General features: G+C 34.7%; 1 protein-coding gene across 2 annotated transcripts; it reads right to left on the minus strand.

Moving 5' to 3' along the window:
* Window positions 1–1,706: 1,706 nt before the first annotated feature.
* On the minus strand, window positions 1,707–13,314 carry LOC128990969 (uncharacterized). 2 transcript variants are annotated; one of them, XM_054413656.1, is made up of 6 exons: window positions 13,211–13,276; window positions 11,630–11,799; window positions 9,288–9,493; window positions 8,303–8,407; window positions 2,870–3,073; window positions 1,707–2,704 (listed from the first exon to the last, which is right to left on the minus strand). In XM_054413656.1, exons 2-5 carry the CDS (start codon window positions 11,703–11,705, stop codon window positions 2,870–2,872), a joined length of 591 nt encoding a protein of 196 aa, XP_054269631.1. In that variant the 5' UTR covers window positions 11,706–11,799; window positions 13,211–13,276; the 3' UTR covers window positions 1,707–2,704. The 2 variants fall into 2 exon arrangements, with proteins under 2 accessions (XP_054269631.1, XP_054269629.1); XM_054413654.1 differs by having other exon boundaries at window positions 1,709–2,704; window positions 13,027–13,314.
* Between the last annotated feature and the right edge of the window lie 7,045 nt (window positions 13,315–20,359).

Genomic DNA, 20,359 nt, shown 5'->3' on the forward strand with positions numbered 1-20,359 from the left:
GCACGTGACGCGGGACCCTGTCATACGGAGCGCTAGCGCCAGCGGGGCATTTGCCGCGTGAGCACTGTCAGAACAACTGGAACACCTTTGGAGTGATCATTACGATATTTGATACGATGTTTGATACGGAAAATTGTATTTGTTGAAAAACTGCCACCTCTGTACGACCGACATTTGATAGTAACTAAAAAAATTATCTTCATACTTCCTGTGTTCCTGGAACATCAGATGAAACTGTCCTGTCGACAAACGAGAAGAAAGCACAGGATGGGTTCCCCATCGTCTTGGATTCATCCGATAATACTCTTCATATGTATCTAAAATGTGCAAAAAGCTGATACAACCCAACTGGATGATGTCCATCTTGGTAATAACATAATTGCCGCAACGGCAAATGCGCCCGGAAGACGCTACGTATGACAGGCACCTGGCGTTGGCGGGACGGCATCAACGCGACGCATTTGCCGTCACGTATGACATGTACTTTTTCCGGCGCTATCTCGACGTCATCTGCGCGACGGCAATAGCGCTCGTATGACATGGCCCTAAGGGAGTATGTTTTATCTATGGTTTTGGGGAACCCAAAAAGATTTTTTACTCCTGTGTATGTGTGGATCCGATTTTAGCGTTATTTATGAGAAAATCATCATCAACCCTGCAAGTGGCAGTGTGACTGTAAGTGTTGCGGTAGTTGGTGTCTGTTTGTTTAGTAAGGATTTTGAAACTCCAAATAAATAAATACCGGTACTGTAGTTACAAACTAAACTATTGTAAAATTGAATAATTTGTACACAAATTTACAAGATAAGATTCTAAACTTTTATTTTATTACATAAATGAACTTTACATTTCAAGGGAATTAATGTAATAGCACAAAAGTGAAAGAAAATGTTGAGCAAAATCAGTTGCACCATGTACGTGCCACAAACCTGCCAAAAAGCACGGTGTTTAAAAAAACTACAGCAAGGAATATTTTCTTCCTTCACAGGAACAGGTGTACCACTGTAACGGGAAAGAAATTTAATTTTTTTGGTGTAAATATTATTTTTAAAAACTTATAATACTCTCAAAACAATAACAATTCAGTGACTTTTTACTTGTTTGTGAATTGACAGAGCAACTGCAGTATAATGGTCACAGTCGTAAAACATATTTAATGTAATTTTTTTCAACTCTAGTACACTGTTAACTTTTTAACTGTAGTACACTGTCAATCTTTCAAATGGGGTAACCTAAATTACAATTAAAATCGATGTTTTAGCCCCTGAGCTGTGTAATAACTTATTTGGGCTTAACCTTCGTCACTGCAGCTCAAATACTGTTATTGTTCTCGTGTGTTATGTGTTTAAACTTCAACGACCCTACTTCAGCTGAGTTTTTGTAGTCTAATGATGGCATTATTGGCATTGTAATGCTGAAACGGCCGTAAGGTAGTTACACCAGTATTTGAGCTGCAGTGACGAAGGTAAAGCCTATTTTAGCTAAATTAAAAAGTTTATTTTATGTTGAACTATTGATGGTAAAATTTGTTTCTCCATAAAATCCATTATTGCAAAACCTGTTTACAGCGGTTGAATTCACTGTTTTCTTTTTTTTATCATAACTACAAAAATAACTGTATTTTGAATATTTTTATATATCTATCTCGGGGAAAAATTAAAAACATTTAGTCCATCTTGGAGTCTATAGTTTTTTGATTAGGCTATAGATATATTTCGACAAATATGATATAATTTGAAAATTTGTTTATTTCATGCTAGGCTATTAACATTTCACTTACAACATATATACAATACATTAATTAATAAATCATTCCCTGTGGCAGCAAACATAAGTGTTTATCAATTTTATGTTATTTAAATATGGTGAATAGATTTGCTGTGAAGGAAATATTTCAGTAAAAATCCACTTAGGCAAATAAAAATTGCCTAGCAGGGGTATATACATTACACATACATTAATAATTTTTCAGTTAGCTTAGTCAAAATGATTTGGTTGTTGTATTAATAGTCAAAGGTTAAAGTAAAATTCTTAGTACTGTTGTACACTTTATTAAGGTGTACAAATCAAGTATCTTAGTTTGTGAAAAAAGATTATAGTTGAAGTTGACTTATTGTTTTAAACACACAAACCTATTTATGGAAAATAGCAAACAAATCATAATTTATTACTTCTTAATTTTACTAAGAACCAAGTACCAAGTAATAAAGATACCAAGTATTTTTTCCCACCAAGGCCAATGCTTGGTTTCATCATCACCATTTTTTGATTCCAAAATGTTCTTCTCAATTCTTTGAGCAAACTCTTCTAACTGTTTGTCTTCTGGGCAGCTCCCTTGTTTGAACAGTGTACTAGAGTTTACATCATTGTCTGATGTATTGTCAGTCTTTATGTAAACTTTAGATTGTTCATTTTCCTTTGCTACTTTTAAGTTTTTACACTCTTTGCTGACATTTTTGGTTGGTGACACTAACGCTAACTTTTCTAAATTAACTTGCCGGTTGCCTAATTCAACAATAGAGTTTATTTTTCTTCTTGAAATTCTTACTATCCATTTTTTTTGTTGTTGTGTTGGCAGGTTTTGTGATTCGTTGGCACTTTCCGAGTAGGGTAAATGTTTCAGAGAGTTTCTTTGGCACGTGTCTGTGCCCTGGCTCTCTTCACCTACTGACGTAAAAACGTTGGAACCAGGGCACGCCTCATCCTGTACACAAAATCTGGTATTAGTGTGTGTGAGTTTAAAATTGGCCAAACAAAAGACAAGTTTTTAAACAAAGAGATAATCAACGAGGAAATAGGAACACCAAAACTACTTTTATTACAACCATATATTTACATACTAACAATAATTTTACAGAAACCAACCAACCTATTTTTTAGCTTTGACTTTTAGAGTTTTGACTAGAGAACTGGTGCGAACAACGTCAATATTTCCTTCCTTGATCATTTTTTGTTCCCACTCATTCAATTGTTGTTGCCAACTCTCATGTTCTTTTTTCCTTTCATTTTCAAATTTTGCTTTCACTTCAGGGCTAGTGTTTTTCCAGTCTTCAGCTGCTGCTTTCACCCAGTCCTGAAACAAAATTATTTAATTTAAGAGTTTTGTTACAGCTTCAACCAAGTACTGTTCATCCAAGTGTTATACATCCTATTTTGGTTAACTACCAAAAGAAGCAGAAGTCTGAACTCATTTGACTTTCTCCTCCTATACATAGTATATGGAGAAAGTAATGTTTCATCAAAATTGTTGAGTTTGAGTTTTGAATGGATACATCCCTTTTGGGTCCCCTTGAACCCCCAAAAGCTAGCCTAAAATGAAATGATATACTGTACATAATAAAAAACACACAATGCTATCCAAAGATAAAATAATGAATTCAAACTTGAATAATTATAAATACCCGGAAATATTTATAAAAAATGGTTTATTATACCTCATTATTTTACACCTCAAATGAATATTTCTCAAAAGTAAAATTAACTATTGTGCTACAGCACATTTATATTTATGCAGGGCTTGACAAATTTTCATACATGAATACAGGGCCACACAGTTAGGTTGGGGGGGGGAAGGGAGGGTCGTATGCCCCAGGGGGCAAGTTTTGGGGGCAGCAAAATTTAGGTTGCTAAGTAATTTGTTTTAACCTTACAAAACAAAAATGTTTATTTTGCATACTAAAGTGGTCTAGCCAATACAATGAAAAGGGCTTTCAAGGAAATATTAATATGAACACGTTTATGAGGTTCAGGGTTGGAAGCAGCAGGGTTCCATAGGAAATAAGCTATTACCGTAGTACCCATCCTAAGACCTGGACCGGGGACCGATATATTTTTTGTTTTGAGGTCCCTAGAGGCCAAAAACACCAACCATTCAAATTCTGATGTACAGTGTTTCAGAATTCGTGTCGGATATTTTAGGGTATTGTCCCTGGGTAAGAAACAAATCCAAATATAATATTTAAATTGACCGGAAGTCCTTAGTTACTCACACAGCCGCCATTTTGTTTTTTTGCCTATTAAATGTTTTCTAAAAAATGGTAAAAGATACGAAAATGAAATTTTGCAAAAGCATTTATGACAACTAGACAAAGCTACAAAAAAATTATGAACATTTTTAAAATTCATAAAACAAAATGGCGGACATTTAAAATTTTGTTTCTTAAATTACTCGAAAGCCGTTGAGTTTACAAAATATTTACAAGGATAACTGTTTTAAGATAATTTAATTACAAATCGATTGACACCTTAATCTTTAAGATTGGATGGATATTAACTGAGTTATGGCAGCTTTAGTAATACGTGACCGCTGGAGGTTAGATGTAGTGCATGCCAAGGCATTCGGCCTGAGTCTGCCACAACAATGCAACAGTCTGCGCCCGCTTTGAAAGTTATTTTTAAACGATTTTAGATTATTTCAAACAATAATAAAATATTACATAACCCCAAAAGTGTTTTTTTATCAATTATCAATCATTAGGATGGCTTAAAAATTGCACACCTATTTAATGTTTTTAAAATTCACACTAAACACCCTAATTTTTAAAATCAGCTGTGGTGGAAGTCAACATAATTTTTTACAAACTAATCAGCTGATTTTATTTTGTCTGAAAAAATGTTATTGTTTATTCAATGTAGTCAGTACCTCTAACCTGTACCTGTACAGTGAGAGTACACTTTAAAAGTAAGTGTAAAAATGTTCATAATTTTTTTGTAGCTCTTTGTCTAGTTGTTATAAATGTTTTTGCAAAGTTTCAATTTCGTTTCTCTTACCAGTTTTCCGAAAACATTCAATAAGCGAAAAAAACTAAATGGCGGCTGTGTGAGTAACTAAGGACTTCCGGTCAATTTAAATATGATATTTGGATTTGTTTCTTACCCAGGAACAATACCATAAAAACTAAACATTTTGCAATTTCTTTTTAAACTGTTTTGTAGAGCTTAAAAAAAGAAATAATTTAGTATATTGAAGCACTAATGTATGCTTAATGGTCAGGGAGAAAATTCAAAAATAATTTATTTTAAAATTCCCATGTTATTCTTATGGAGAAAATGAAAACTGTTCTAGTTTACTTTTTTATGGATATACGTTGATAAAATTTGGCAAATTTATTTATTTCATCCTATACTATTGACCGATGGTCAAAAACACTTTTTACCTTCCCCGTAGCGGCAAACCTAAGCACTCGTTAAATCTAATGTTGTTTAAATTGGGAATAAAAATATGTCTTATTCATGGAAATATTTTAGTAGGGAATCAGACAAGTTAAAATTTGCTTAGTCTGCAGGTATGCTGCGGCGGGGGTATTATTTTGTTTATTATTGGTTAACATTTAATAAATTTGCCGTTGTGGCGGGTGACGACAATGAGTTTTGGTGTTCGCAGCAATATCGGGAGACTTACCACTAGACCACTGCTTAGGGCCGCAGCGTTTAGTATAAAAATACCCCCGCTGCAGCAAACCTGCAGACTAAGCGAATTTCCATTTGCCTGATTTGATTTTCATTGAAATCTATTCAAATAACATTAGGTTTAACGAGTACCTAGGTTTGCTGCCAAAGGGTAAGGTAATAAAGTATGTTTTTTTAGTAAAATATTAATAGCTTAGTATAAAATAAATAAATTGACCAAGTTTGATCCACATATATGCATAAACAAGCAAACTACAACAGTTTACTTATTCTCCATAAGAATAACATGGGAATTTTTAATTTACAATTTTCTACGTAACCAATAACCATACAAAAAGACTTCAATATACTGAATTATTTGTTTTTTTAAGCTCTTCAAAATGGTCTAGAGGAAATCTGGGAAATTTTATGTTTTGAGGGTCAAAAATGAGAAAAACCAATTTTTACCCCATAAATCCCCCTACCGGTATAAAACCCCGTTGCCATGGTCCGATCAATGCTGGTTCGCGAACTCGTTCGAATAAATGAAGGTTTACACATTTGTACCAAATTTAATTGAAATCGGATAATTTTTGCTCGAGTTATCGTGCTAACGGACACACACACATATATATGTATACAGGGTGACAAAAAAGTCTGGAAACGGCTTGATATCTTTTTATCTAAATTCGTTAGAAAATTGAAACCTTTCACTACATTAACTTATATATATGAGAACTACTTTTTACAAGCATTATCATTTTTTACCTCTACCAGGGGACGACCCATGAGGAGTTGGTACATAATCTTTAATGTAAGCATAGGTTGATATGCACATCATTTTAAAGGTCTGGTCAAGTGGAGTTCATTGCCGGAAACCGCGTTTCAAAAGGTTCATCCATTACAAAATGGCGGCTGTTCAAAGTTCTTGTGGAATATACCTTTACAGGCCTTAGTATTGGTAAATACTCGTATTAAACATTATCTTGAGAGCTGAAATTGTATTTTAAAGTCAACTAGCTCATAGACTAAGTTTATTCAATCTTCAAAACAAAATTAACCGGGTTTCAGATTTCCCGGCTAATTTTGACTATGAGTATTTACCATTACTAAGGCCTGTGCAGGTATATTCCGCAAGAACTTTGAAATGCCGCCATTTTGTAACGGATGAACCTTTTTTGACGCGGTTTCCGGCAATGAACTCCACTTAACCAGACCTTTAAAAGTATGTGCATATCAGCCTACGCTTACATCAAAGATTATGTACCTACTCCTCATGGGCCGTCCCCTGGTGAAGGTACAAAAATGGTAATGCTTGCAAAAAGTAGTTTTCATACATATAAGTTGATGTGAAAGGTTTGAATTTTCTAACGAATTTAGTTAAAAAGATATCAAGCCGTTTCCAGACTTTTTTGTCACCCTCTATATATGAATTTGAACGGATGGTGTTTTTGGCTTCTAGGGACATAAAAATGAAAAAGTAAATCGGTCCCAGGACTTAGTCTTACCATGAGACCTACGGTAATAGCTTATTCCCTATATGGGAAATTTGCTAACACATTTTTAAAAGAACAAATAGTTTTATAAGTTAATGATAACAATGTCCCCATGATGGCGGTAGACGTTAACATTATTTCCAGTTGATGGTTACAATGTCCCCGTGATGATGAAAGTCGTTGAAGATTTATCCGCGATTGCGGGTGACGATAATCATGTCCCTGTGATAGGGGGAGATGTTCACGAATGACGATTCAGCCGCAATCGCAGATGGCAATAACAACGATGTCCCCGTAATAGCGGGAGGTGTTCACAATTTTGCCGCGATCGCAGACAATTGTTTTGCATTTCTGTTCACCCGGCGACTTCTGGCTGGATCCGGCACTAATCATTAGACAAGACAAAGACTCCTTAATTATTAGCAAGAAAATCTCAATTAAACATGTAAGAACGACAAACGTTTTTTTATCTGATATAATCAAGTCGTTTGTTGCTAAAAATCAAATTTAATAATTTTTTAAACTTATTGAGGAACTTTATGTATTGAGAGCTGTAGTATGTTCAGAGTAATTTAATAACTAAACATTAAAGAATTTGTTTAATTAGTTCTTTAAAAAGTTTTACTTTCAGGTCTAAGAATTACATAATATACCAATTTTTAAAATTATTACATTTTTGATAACGTACGTAATGTTAAGCTAGGCGCCCACCGGGCAACTCAGCGGGTGACGCGGCGCGGCGCCGTGGAAAAAAGTTGCCACGTATCCGTGCCATGTTATCTTATGGACTGACGCCCACCTAGCAACCCAGCGGGTGGCGCAACGCGGCGCGGAAAAAAAACTTCTTCTCGAATCCGGCAGTGAGAATTCGGTGGAGAATTTCTTCCTCTCGTGTTGCCGCGCCTCCGTTGAGTTGCCTGGTGGGCGTGGGCGCGGGGTAGAGGCACGGAAACGGCGTCCGCCCCTCGTCTGCCGCTCATTCGGGTGTTTTCGGAAAGTATCGCGAGCCCTTCGGGAGTGTTCGGGTCCGAATCGAAGTGCACTGTGCATCCCCTCCAAAAGAATAATTCTCCGCGCTGCCCCGCGCTTCCGCTAGAGTTGCTTGGTGGGCGCGAACCCTGGAGAAGCGGACGGAAGTTTTTCTCCGCGTCGCGCCGCGTCACCCGCTGAGTTGCCCGGTGGGCGCCTAGCTTTACGGACCATTTTCTTAAAAAAAAGTTTGTGTGCCTCGTGTTAAGACTGACAGTAAAATGCCATTTAGGATTTGCACCCCATAGAAAAATATGTAGTTGCGGCCCGGCATGAATAGCATACCCCTTACTTCCAAAGTAGGCCTAGTGTTAAAACATCTTACATATTTAATGGATTTTTATGTGACCACCATTCGTTTACAGATAAATTGTATTTTCTACACTCACCGTGACATGGGGGTATTTTTGTTTCTCTTTTTCATTACTTCTACTTTCAAGATATTTAAAAAAGGCTGAGACTGGTCGTTTGGGTTTTCCAAGTTCTTGGGATTTCTAGAAAAAGAAAATATAAATCATACTTGTATGGTGCAGAGTGTAATGCAAACTCCTGAAAAATGTAGTGCACTTGTTCATTAGGTCAAGACACGATAAAAACCTCACAATAGAGGTCAATAATGCTTGGTTTTCTGTGTGCCTGTAAGTATGTCTTTTTTACAAATGTTTATAGTAGGTCTACATATCTTTTGAAATATTTACCTCAAACTTAATAGGTACTTGAATAGCAATAAATAGGACCTATCTGAACACTGAAATTTTTACTTTGTGTTTGTATGATTCAAATTGGCGGCCATTTAAAACGTACTATTTTTAATATCTCAAAAACAAATAAGATTCTTATCATGGAAAGGGGGCAGCCAAAATTCTACAGTTACAATTCAATTTTTTTAAATCCAGCTGGGATTTAAGTGATGTTACCTTGGGTAAGTAAATAGACTTCACAGACTGCACAAATTTTACAATTGTTTACTTTAATATCGTTTGTTATCACATAAATTGCTAACAGACAGTAATGATCCCAGAAATATGGTATAGCAGTGAAGTGTACATGGTCAAAAATACTCTTTAACTCTTCCATAACTGTTTCATTAGACCTTTGTATTGTGCAATCATGAGAGATAGACTGATGATATTAACAGTTCTTTAAAAGATTTATGGTATAATTTTATTTTTGAACAACATATCAGCAGTAATTTATAATGAGAGGGATTCATACAAAACATGTATTTGGTTATTTGACGTGTTCAGACCTTAAAATCATACCATTATACAAATAAAGTAGGTAATGTACGACAAAAATATATTGTAATTACAAAAAGAGTCAAATCTTGCAACAAAAGGTTATAATAAACCAACCACCACCAATGATACTTACTTTTTTTGTTTTCCTTTCTTTTTTCAAATCCCTTTCAAACTGTTCGGCTCTATGTATGGCATCTTTTTGATCTGGTGTTAGGTGTTTCTCATAATCTTCTTTCATCCTATTGTATTGTGTGTTTGCTTCTTGGTACTGTTCGGTTAGTCTGTTTTTTACAGTAGAATCGATTGAATTCCAACGTTTAGCAGCTATTTTAACCAACTCTGTAATAAGAGATAGATAATGACAATCTAGACCTTACTAAAGTGAGACACAAAATAATTACATTATTTATTAATTTAAATAACAAATGTTTTATTATTTTTCCATGTCAAAATTGATTAAATTAAAGTGTTTTGCTCATTTTAGCAAAAAAAAATTACATAGACTCAATAAACTACCTACTTCATATGTTTTAGCGAATTTCCCTAGAGGGTAGTAGCTATTACCGTAGGTGGCATGGTAAGACCCTAACCCCGGGACCGACATTATTTTTCATTTTGTTGTCCCTATAGAGGCCAAAAATACTATTTGTTGAAATTGTTATATATGTACCGGTATATATATAGGTTTAATCGTCCGTGAACGCCTAACCTGAGTAATTTTTGTCCAAATTTGATAAAATTTGGCTTAACCCTCCAAGTGTCCATAGTTTAGGCCTTAATGTCCACCTATTTTTGGCGCATTTGCAAGGTTTTATTAAAACGGATCTGAGAAGCTTAAAACAATGTTAATTCTAATGTTCTATATACCATTTTGTTTGGAAAATCATGGGCTTCAATATTATATATAAAACATAAGGAACATTTTTTCAAAAAAAAAATTTTTTAGGTAAAAAAAATATAATTTCGAAAATTTTCAAAAAAAAATAAGTTCGCACTCAATGAAATTGTATAAATTATAGGCCTATAAATATTTGAAAATAGCCACTTTGTTCTAAATTTTATGAGGATTACAAATATATAATAATATAAGGAAGTATATTTGCAAATAAATAAGTTATGGGCAAAAAACTGATTTCAGTACATAGCGTTTAGCTAAGAATGCATAGCCTAACCATAGCTAGGAATCTGACTGATAATTTACATCGATATCACTACCTACTTCTTCAGGATCATCAACCAGCACTTCAAAACCACTTAAATCTTCTTATAATGCACCACGTATATCACTACTTTTGATTTTTAACACTAAAACAATGATAAACGTAATAAAACACATCAGTCATCGGTCCGGGGGAACCTAGCTGTTTACAAATACACGCACGTCAGCTGTCTGCTACAATATTTTCGGAACTAAAATGAATAGCGCTTAGAGACAGACCTCTGGAGAAAGCTTAGAATATTACGGAAAGAACGATACCTAACTCGATCCAGTTCAATCCGATTCAGTCAGTCATAGAGCCTTCGCCGTAAACGATGTCTGCGTGTCGAAAAATCGACAAGTAACACTACACAAAGTGTGCTGCTTGTCGAATTTTCGTCAAGTAACACTGGGAGGGTTTAAGATGAAGGGCAGGATAAACTTGAATGAGTTTGCGAATTAGTATTATAAGACTATGGGAACAGGTATTCCAAGTGCCATGTTAGCTAGTCAATGTCTATACTTACACCAAGAATTCTAAGCTGAAAATTCAGCCCTCACATGATGTGAAGAGGCTCGGCATGAACCATCCTCAGATAGAACCAGATAAACATTTAAAATCAAAGATTTAAATGAAGTAGGCTTAGTCCGAATGAAGCATGTTTTACCATTATATATTATTTTTTAATAGCCAAATACAAAACATTTTTATTTTTCTTTACCTATTTCAATTCTTTTCATTTAGGCTAATACTCCTATTTCAAACTTTGCAATACATCGTGACTGTAACTTGTTATTTGTGGTATTACACAGGACTCACTGGTGCCATGGAGTATACTACACATACAAGGGGGGTCACATAATGCTAAAAGTTGTTACCGATTTTGGCGACTTAGTTTGGGCCACTGACGCTTGAATTGTGGTAGGCTAATGCGTCTGAAGTGCCTTAAAATAATTAGTAACCTATTAAAATTAATTATAAACAACAAAACAACTACCAAATACATGAATTTCATCAACAAAACAACATTTTATAACCTACTATAAACACAAAATTAAAAACCAACAAAACTGCCTTAAGTTACTGATAAGCCCAAGGTGGCGCAGTTCAAACCGCCGAAGCTACACTGCAACAGCGCTGTTCAGGTAATGGTATCCCCCATTGAGTGACCACTCTAATGTATACTCAATGCTGGTGCTTTCATGACTACCGGTAGTTGAAAGTATAAGTTTTAAAAACTAAAAAAAATCTCGAGTAGGGTACCCTAGTGGCTTACCTTGGTTTTTCACTCCTGGAAACTCTTTAACTATAGTTGGTCGAATTTGTGAAAGAAACTGAAGATAAGGAGTCATTGGCTTTTTAGGCTTAGGTGATATGTTCAACTTCTCATAAACAGACTGTTTGTGAATACCACATTTTTGGTATCCTGTAAATAACGCTGAAAATCTGAAAACAATATTTTAAAAACTCAATTTATCAACGGTGAAATATAAATATATATTTTAAATCTAGTCAAATAATACCTAAGTTAAATAAAATATTATCAGTAAATAAGGTAGCTTTAAGGTTCAAAGGGTGGTTGTTCAAAGGTTTACTGCGGACATTTTCTATCACGATGGTAAAAACAATTTAAAACGTTTTGGGATCTGGAATCTGATCCCGTCCTCAGGTGAAAAAACTTAACTAACACATTACAACCAACAATATAACTTACACAAACACCCAACCTAAGTTGAAATACACTACAGAGGGTAGCAGTAAAAAAATATGACCTCTCATGGGCCAGAAAACACCCGCACAGTTCTAGCGCCCATTTACAGAATAATGTTTCCTTTCCCACTAATATAGTTCAACAATAGTTCTCGCCAAATAAGTTTAACTTAACTGTGATAACTTATGTTTATAGCATTAGGCTCTTAATTTTGGACCGGAAAATAGCAGGATGGTAACTTAGGTGGCTTGCAGCTTCTTTGCGATTAGTAACTTAGGCCTGCCTAGACGCTTTGTTTGAACATTACATTATTACCAAAGCTGCGTTGTTGGCTGCACTTTACTTGACGTCCTACACTCATTCGATTGGTTTTTTCGATTCGATATTTTCATTCGATATATCGTTTGGTTAGGTTAACCTTACCTAACTAACCAAACGATATATCGAATGAAGCAATCGATTAATCGATATATCGATCGATATTTTCATTCAAATGAGTGTAGGACGTCAAGTAAAGTGCAGCCGCGTTGTTGACCAGCATAAGTTAGCTTTTTTAATATAAATATTAATTATTTACAACAAATAAAACTTGTACACTTAATCTTTTATTAAAATTTTTAAAACTTTTTTAAATTACAATTTCAGAGTTGGCCTAACTTACGGTAAGTTAGGGCCTAATGTAGGTGAGGTGTTTGGCACACTTGTTTCCTCCTAGGCATTGAGGAGACAGTAGGCCTGCACACATTTTGCCTAGGCCTACTTTATATTTAAGATTGAACAGCTAATAGGCCTCATCTAGCCTATGCTTAAAAATCCAATGCTTTATTTACATTAGGCCTAAAAAAAATCCTCAAGACACAAAACACAAGTTAGTGGGTGGTGAGTTTATGGAAGGAAGGCGTGACAGGCATCAGAATAAAATGTAGCCTCTGTCGTACTGTTGACTATTGACAAATACTTGCCTGTAGAAGAAATTAGAATTCATCATTCCAATTTGTTGATGCATTTTAAACTAGAGCATACAACATAAAATATCGTGAGAAAGCTGTGTAGTTATGTATGTGATAAGCCTACTTGCTAGTAACTAAAATTAATTATAACATTATTTATTTAACAAAAATATTTAAATCTATTCACACAACATACATCAAACTGAATTTAATTTTACAGTTGAATGTTATATTTATATTATAAGCTTAAAGTTTAATTCAAACGAACAAAACAAAGCGAAGCTAACCTAACACTTCAATAAAAAATTCCATTCCATATCCATATATAAATATTATTTTCCTTCTTTCCATTCTTGTTTACCTTATAACAGGCTTGAATAAATGCCATGAAGCGCGCTAGCACACTGGCGATTGCTTACCTCATAAGTCCTTGGTTTAGAGGAACTTCACTGATCCCATGAGTCGGTACGATGTCATAGCTTATAATGTCATAGCTTATAATTGCGAATTTGTTGCATAGCTTATAATCTTGAAAATGTGGCATAGCTTATAATGGAAAGTTTAAATTGTTCCATAGCTTATAATCGTAGAAATGAGGCATAGCTTATAACGGTTTCCTTAAAATGTGGCATAACTTATAATGGCATAGCTCAAATGTGCTGCAGCTTATAAAATCTCGTTTGTTCTATAGCTTATAATTTTAAAAACGTGGCATAGCTTATAACGCGCGGGAATTACGTCATAGCGGATGGGACAGCTGATCGATCCTGAGTAGACAAAAAAATTATCGTGCAATGGTCCTCAAATTATCGTATCGACTAGCAGCCGCTACTCGGCAATAAGAAGTCGCGTTAAGTGCAGCCAACGTAGCAAAACCAAAAGTATTTCAAGTTTTTTTTTACTCCTGGACGACATATGTAATAGATGTATAAATGGTTTTTGTTGAATAATAGAATAATGTGTTGTATCTGCTGTTTTACTTTAATTATGTAAGCTGAAATATATTATCATAAGTTTGATATTGCTCGTGTTGCTTATTTATGCTATGCATGATAACTATTGTATAGGTAATATTTATTTTGTAATATTGTGTAATACCGGTGTAAAAATACTTTTTCATAGATAAAACCGTAGACTATGCAACATAAGTAGACTTCTCTTCCCATTGTTGATTTTGAAGCTTGTTTTTCGTGTCTATTTCATGTACGTCGACACTGATCGCTAGTGTAAACGAAATCTTGTTTCTATTATATTAGGGTAGTTTTATGATTTGTGCTTTACTGTTTGGTTATATAACTAGGAGACCAGTTATTTTTATGATTAGATAGTTTTATTTGGTTAAATTAGGTTTTAAATAACTGAAATAACAATATTAAGAAACATATTGTAAAAAAACACAACCTCTACAGTTGGCATAGAATAGCAATAAAATTGGCTTCAGCTTTTCAAACAAGAATGACAAATCTTCTAAGGGACTTAATGTTTGATCTATGATCAAAACATGTTTAGTAGATTTGTCATACTTATGGAGCAGCTTAAGCCCAAATTTTAGTTTTATTTCTGTACGGTGCAATGTAGATTATAGAGGTCATGTTTTGTTTACAATTTGTTTCTTATTATTTCACTGTTTACGCCTTCATTTAGCCAAATAAAACGATCTTGTCATGTAGCGGTCAGTGTCACAGGACAAGAACTACAAAACAGTGCAACCCCCATTTCTGTAAACATTATGTTTCAAAAGTTAATGCAACTTTTCTGTTAAAAAGTAACCCAAGCATGATTTTTTATTGCAAGAAAAATTAAAATATTCTTCCCAAAGATTGGAAACATACGTTAGACAATAGTTTTGTCCATTGATGTAATTTCTGTAATATCAAAAATGATATATATCCAAGTATTTATAAACAGTACTAAAATTCTAAAATCCATACTGAACTCGACTACGTCATTAGCAAAACTTGACACAAGAAGGCACTTAGTTACCAAAATAGTCATAATGTAGTAATGTAATAAGTTAATTTAAGATTTTATTTGTATTGATTAAATGATTCAGTACTAAGTAAAAGTGTAAAGAAAAAACGGATTTCTAACAAGATATTTAATATATAAATATTCAAATATATTTTTACTCGTAAACTCTCAAATACCTCTCGACTGACTGGTTCTTTACAAATTGGTTGCCCCTGGGTTCGAAGAACTATAAGTGAACAAAAATATTACAACAGAGTGTTGGCAGTGGAAGCTTTATGTTAAATAAAAATTTAGTGGGCCCTGTGGAATAAAATTACCCCCAGAAGTCCTAAGGGGGTTCTTGGTAGTGTTTAGTTCTTCCAAGGCTGAAAACAATCTTAAGACTACACTGACTCTACCTTGCACACTACCACACTAAACTTAGTGTTGCACCCAAGGTGTATCTTTTGTAGTGGATTCTTATTAGTTATAATTACGACTCTTTGAAAGAACTATATTTATGCTAGGATTGAAATACCAAAGGTTAAAGGTAATCATCAGTAAATAAATCACAATTCCATATATTTAAAAACAACTTCAGTGGAGAATATAATTATAATATAACGATGACAAAAGGTGATGTGTTACGAAATGTATGGCCTTTTACCCTAATATATTTGCCATTAATGTTATCACTACTATATGTGTGAAAATTTAAAAACGTACGTTTTCAGGAAAAGCACTTTGCAAATTTTTTCCCCCTTTTTTCAAAACTTTTATTATTATTTTTATTTCATTAACATTTTAAGTTTCATAAAATGTCCATGGTAACGCAATATCTTTGGTAGTTTTTTTAAAAGAGCATCTTTAGTGGAAAAACACAAAATCCTGTCACGACCATAACAGACGTTTAAATGAATATTAAAAATAGTTAATATTATCTTTAGAACTATGTTTTGCTATAAACTAATTTAATTTTATGACCATTATACAATAAAAAGGTCACTGAGCTTTTGGTATATTTGGTCTTTCTAGAAAAAAATAAAAAACTCAAAAAATTGAAAAAAATTAAAATCTTTTTAAGTTTGTATAACTCCGAAAAAACTTACCTGAGACCCGAAAAATCTTTATGTTTGTATAGAGGTGTGCTTCTTTTTTGTATAAAACATTAAAATATGACGATATTTTAATTTTTTAAATTAATTTATGATAGAAATCATAAACGTGATGGTCAGGGACAAGCGGTACGGTCGTGAATTTTCTGAAATGATCTTAATCTTTCTAAACAATCCTTCAATTATACTGTTAGTTATAATAAAAATATGTGTTTCAATTGAACTAAACTGTTCAATTTACAATTATATTAAAGTTATTGTCACGACCAAACACTTTATAATCCATAAGGCTAGATTGGTCGTGAAAAAACCCGCAATGGTCGTGAAACTTTGGTCGTGAAATTACGTGTTATTTGGCTCTGTTCTGGCGGTTGCCCTGCACCTCATGTTCGAGGATACAAAGTGGACTTCTAGATTAATCTAGCAATTGAAATATCTTATAAACAAAAATTAACACCATGTCTACTTCATCGAATGACTATGTACGGTCATGGGCACACTAAAATTACAATACCCCCGCCGCAGCAAACCTGCAGACTAAGCGAATTTCCATTTGCCTGATTTGATTTTCAATTAAATCTATTCAAATAACATTAGGTTTAACGAGTACCTAGGTTTGCTGCTTACAGGGTAATGAAGTGTGTTTTTCAGTAAAATATTAACAGCTTAGTATAAAAAAATTGATTGGCCAAGTTTGATCCAAATATATGCATAAACAAGCAAACTACAAAAGTTTACTTATTCTCCATAAGAATAACATGGGAATTTTTAATTTATAATTTTCTCCGTAACCAATAACCATACAAAAACACTTCAATATACTGAATTATTTGTTTTTTTAAGCTCTTCAAAATGGTCTAGAAGAAATTTGGGAAATTTTTATGTTTTGAGGGTCAAAAATGAGAAAAACCAATTTTTACCCCATAAATCCCCCCATAAAACCCAGTTCCCATGGTCCGATCATGCTGGCTCGCGAACTCGTTCGAATAAACGTAGGTTTACAAGTTTGTACCAAATTTCATCGAAATCGGATCATTTTTGCTCGAGTTATCGTGCTGACGGACACATATATATATATAAATATATATATATATATACATGAATTTGAACGGATGGTGTTTTTGGCTTCTAGGAACATCAAAATGAAAAAGTAAATCGGTCCCGGGACTAAGTCTTACCATGAGACCTACGGTGAATAGCTTATTCCCTATAGGGAAATTCGCTAAAAAACACAATCTTTCCTTTATTAATCTTGTAATTCCTCCTTTCAACTCGAAACGACCGGCACTACAATCCTGACGTACACCCCGAACTAGTCTCTAAAACCAACTGACTCCATCGACGCCAGGCTTGCCACTGTCGTGCTCCAAAGTAGAAAATTTTTCCCAAATGGTCGTGACGCCAAATCGAGGGACAGACTTATTTTGTCATGGTAGTCAGTTTGCAATGACAATAAAATTATAATGTGCTTCTTTTTTGTAAGTTGAATAAACCATGGATGACATAAAAATATGGCTTTATATATTTCGGCATGAATAATTAGCCTAAAAACAGCGTGAAAGTTGGAAAATGTACCCTAGGGACACGTCATGGTCGTGAATTTCGAGACTTTAAAAACACTAAAAAATACCTAGAACCTATTTAAAACCAAATAAATGTGTGTAACATATTGCCCCCGTCCCAAAAATATTAAAACACATAATAATAAACTACAAATCCAGTATCTACGAAGTAAAAGGTCAGGGACATGAAAACGTACGTTTTTAAATTTTCACTCATATATCGAACCTCTCGGTAGAGGAATGAAGTGATTGGCGCGGTTACAATATAGCCGCGACAGTGACATTAAGGTTTGAAATTTTAATGTTTGAGACGTTCCAACACTCACAAAATCCAAAGACAAATATGCTAGTTTTTTTTGTCTAGCGAAATCACATTGAAAAATTCCCTGACTTTTCCCTGGCGATTCCATGATTTTTTTAAACTTTCCCTGATCGACAAATTCAAAATTACAATTTTAATACTAACTAAATCTTCAAAAGGACTAATCTTTATCTGAAGTCAAAGACCAAGTCAAAACTGATGCGATGGTCTTTAATGTTGGCTGATTTTGACTTTGAAATAAATCACGTCCCAGGAGAGTTAAATCAAGCCGCTGATAGCTTGTCAAGAAACCCGGTAGACAGTGGTGAGATATCCAAAGAATTCATGGAGAGGGAAGTTCCAGTCCCAATGAAGTTAAGACAGATTGAGCCTGTTCTTATGGTGGCACAACGGGAAAATTGTGACATTGACTTGGAATTGGTAAAGAAATGGCAGAATGAAGATGCAGCTTGTAGTAGAATGAAATCCTGGATAACCAAACGTTACACTCATTCTGAAGCTGTCCCATTCCAGTTCAAGACATGCTATAAGAACCTTCGCTTGGAAGACAGTTTACTTATGTACAAATCTCATCTATCAGAATCTTCTCCTGTGATTGTAGTTCCGAAGTCTCAGGCTATAAGGATTCTAGAGAAGTACCACGACAGCCCTGAAGCTGGCCATCCAGGACAAGACGAGACCTACACTTCGATTCGGCGTCGTTTCTTCTGGGTAAATATGCATCGGGACATCAAGAACTACGTCCAATCCTGCACTATCTGTGCCTGTACCAAGGCTAACAACCAAAAAGCTAGTACAAGCATGAGAGGACGTCGGCCACACCAGCCGTGGGAGGTTGTTGCTCTAGATCTTATGGGACCATATCCCAGAACATCTCGAGGGAAGACTGGAATTTTGGTGGTGACAGACCTTTTTACCAGGTGGGTCGAAGCATTTGCCGTTCCTGAAGCTACGTCGGGAAGAATTCTACAGATCCTACGAACAGAGGTCTTTAGTCGTTATGGTTATCCACGATGTCTTCTCACAGATAATGGCAGTCCGTTCACGTCAAAACAATGGTTACGGAATCTAAATGAATGGGCTATTGAACACTGGACAACGCCAATCTACCACCCTCAGGCAAATCCTACTGAACGGAGAAATCAGGAACTTAAGAAGCTGTTTAGGATTCATTTGTTTGACAAAGAACATACCAAATGGGATCAACACTTGCATGAGTCTCTCCTTGCCATCAGACAGCGAGTGAATCGCGTCACAGGCTTCTCCCCAGCAGAACTTTTTCTTGGTCGGGAAATAAAAAGAACTGGGGATTGGAACTTCATGCATGAAAACTCTCCTGAAACTATGAATTTGACTGCATGGCATGAAGAAAACGTGAAACAAATCAAACATATGAATCGACAAGCTGAAGAAAGTTCGAGGAGGGAAGCTGAGAGAAACGATGTACCTGAAGAGCAGGACCTGAAACCGGGTACGTTGGTTCTTCGGCGAAACCATCCCTTGAGTAGTAAGCTTAAAAATGTGCATGCAGGGATGGCACGGAAATGGCTTGGACCTTTTGAAGTGGAACACAAGCTAGGGAAGGGAGTGTACCTCTTGAGGTCTGATCCACCAATTAAGGTACACATGTCGGAGTTGAAATTACTTCCGCAAACTCTCCGTGAAGCAACTCAAGCCGAAGATGATGAACAAGAAGCAGAAGACCATAACAATGCATCACCTGTGTATAACTTAAGGTCTAGAAAGAGGAAGATTTAAAATATATTGAGGGTTTTGGGGGGGATGATTGACGTACGATGATAAATCATTTACAAAGAAAACACCTCAATATAATATTCTTATTTCTTTGCCAAAAGACTGTTTTCTTATATAGATAAAATATTATATAGTCAGATGTTTTTAAATTGTTTTTGGTTAAAAACAAATAAGTGTTTTAGTTGTTGTTTTAATGTAATAAAGAAGATGGTTTTTGTTAACACTTATTTTGTCATTTTTTTTTAATGTTTAATCGTCCGTGATATCAAATCAATTGAATCACGTATATTGACGATATCAAAATTAAACAGAGTTTGATAAGATGATACACAGTTTATAACAAAATTTAATTTGTACAAAAACACAAAATTTATTTGTACAAACATATTTTTTAGTTTTCCGTGACACGGCATACGTACTTTCACCAGATCGACCTTTACTAACAATTATTTTAAACATTTTACAATTTTCCCTGACTTATGACAAAATTCCCTGACTTTTCCAGATATTTAATATTCCCTGTCATTTCCACGTCACTATAGCCACCCTGAAAGACTATAAAATTGAAGTGTAGATCTCATTGTCCAATTTGTTACAGTATAACTGTACGTAACTCAAGGCAATCGTATGAAAGATTATTT

The sequence above is a fragment of the Macrosteles quadrilineatus genome, unplaced genomic scaffold (assembly GCF_028750875.1).
Source record: "Macrosteles quadrilineatus isolate MER2022 unplaced genomic scaffold, UCM_ALF_1.0 Scaffold_3__2_contigs__length_128488019, whole genome shotgun sequence".
Taxonomy (NCBI): Eukaryota; Metazoa; Arthropoda; class Insecta; order Hemiptera; family Cicadellidae; genus Macrosteles; species Macrosteles quadrilineatus.

Excerpts from the sequence above, each read along its gene's own strand:
- LOC128990969 (XM_054413654.1), bottom strand. The coding sequence starts at position 13,070 with ATGCATCAACAAATTGGAATGATGAATTCTAATTTCTTCTACAG. Across the intron at positions 9,494-11,629 it reads TCCAGGAGTGAAAAACCAAG|AGTTGGTTAAAATAGCTGCT; the intron begins GTAAGCCACTAG and ends CTCTTATTACAG. Across the intron at positions 3,074-8,302 it reads AAAAATACCCCCATGTCACG|GACTGGGTGAAAGCAGCAGC; the intron begins GTGAGTGTAGAA and ends ATTTTGTTTCAG.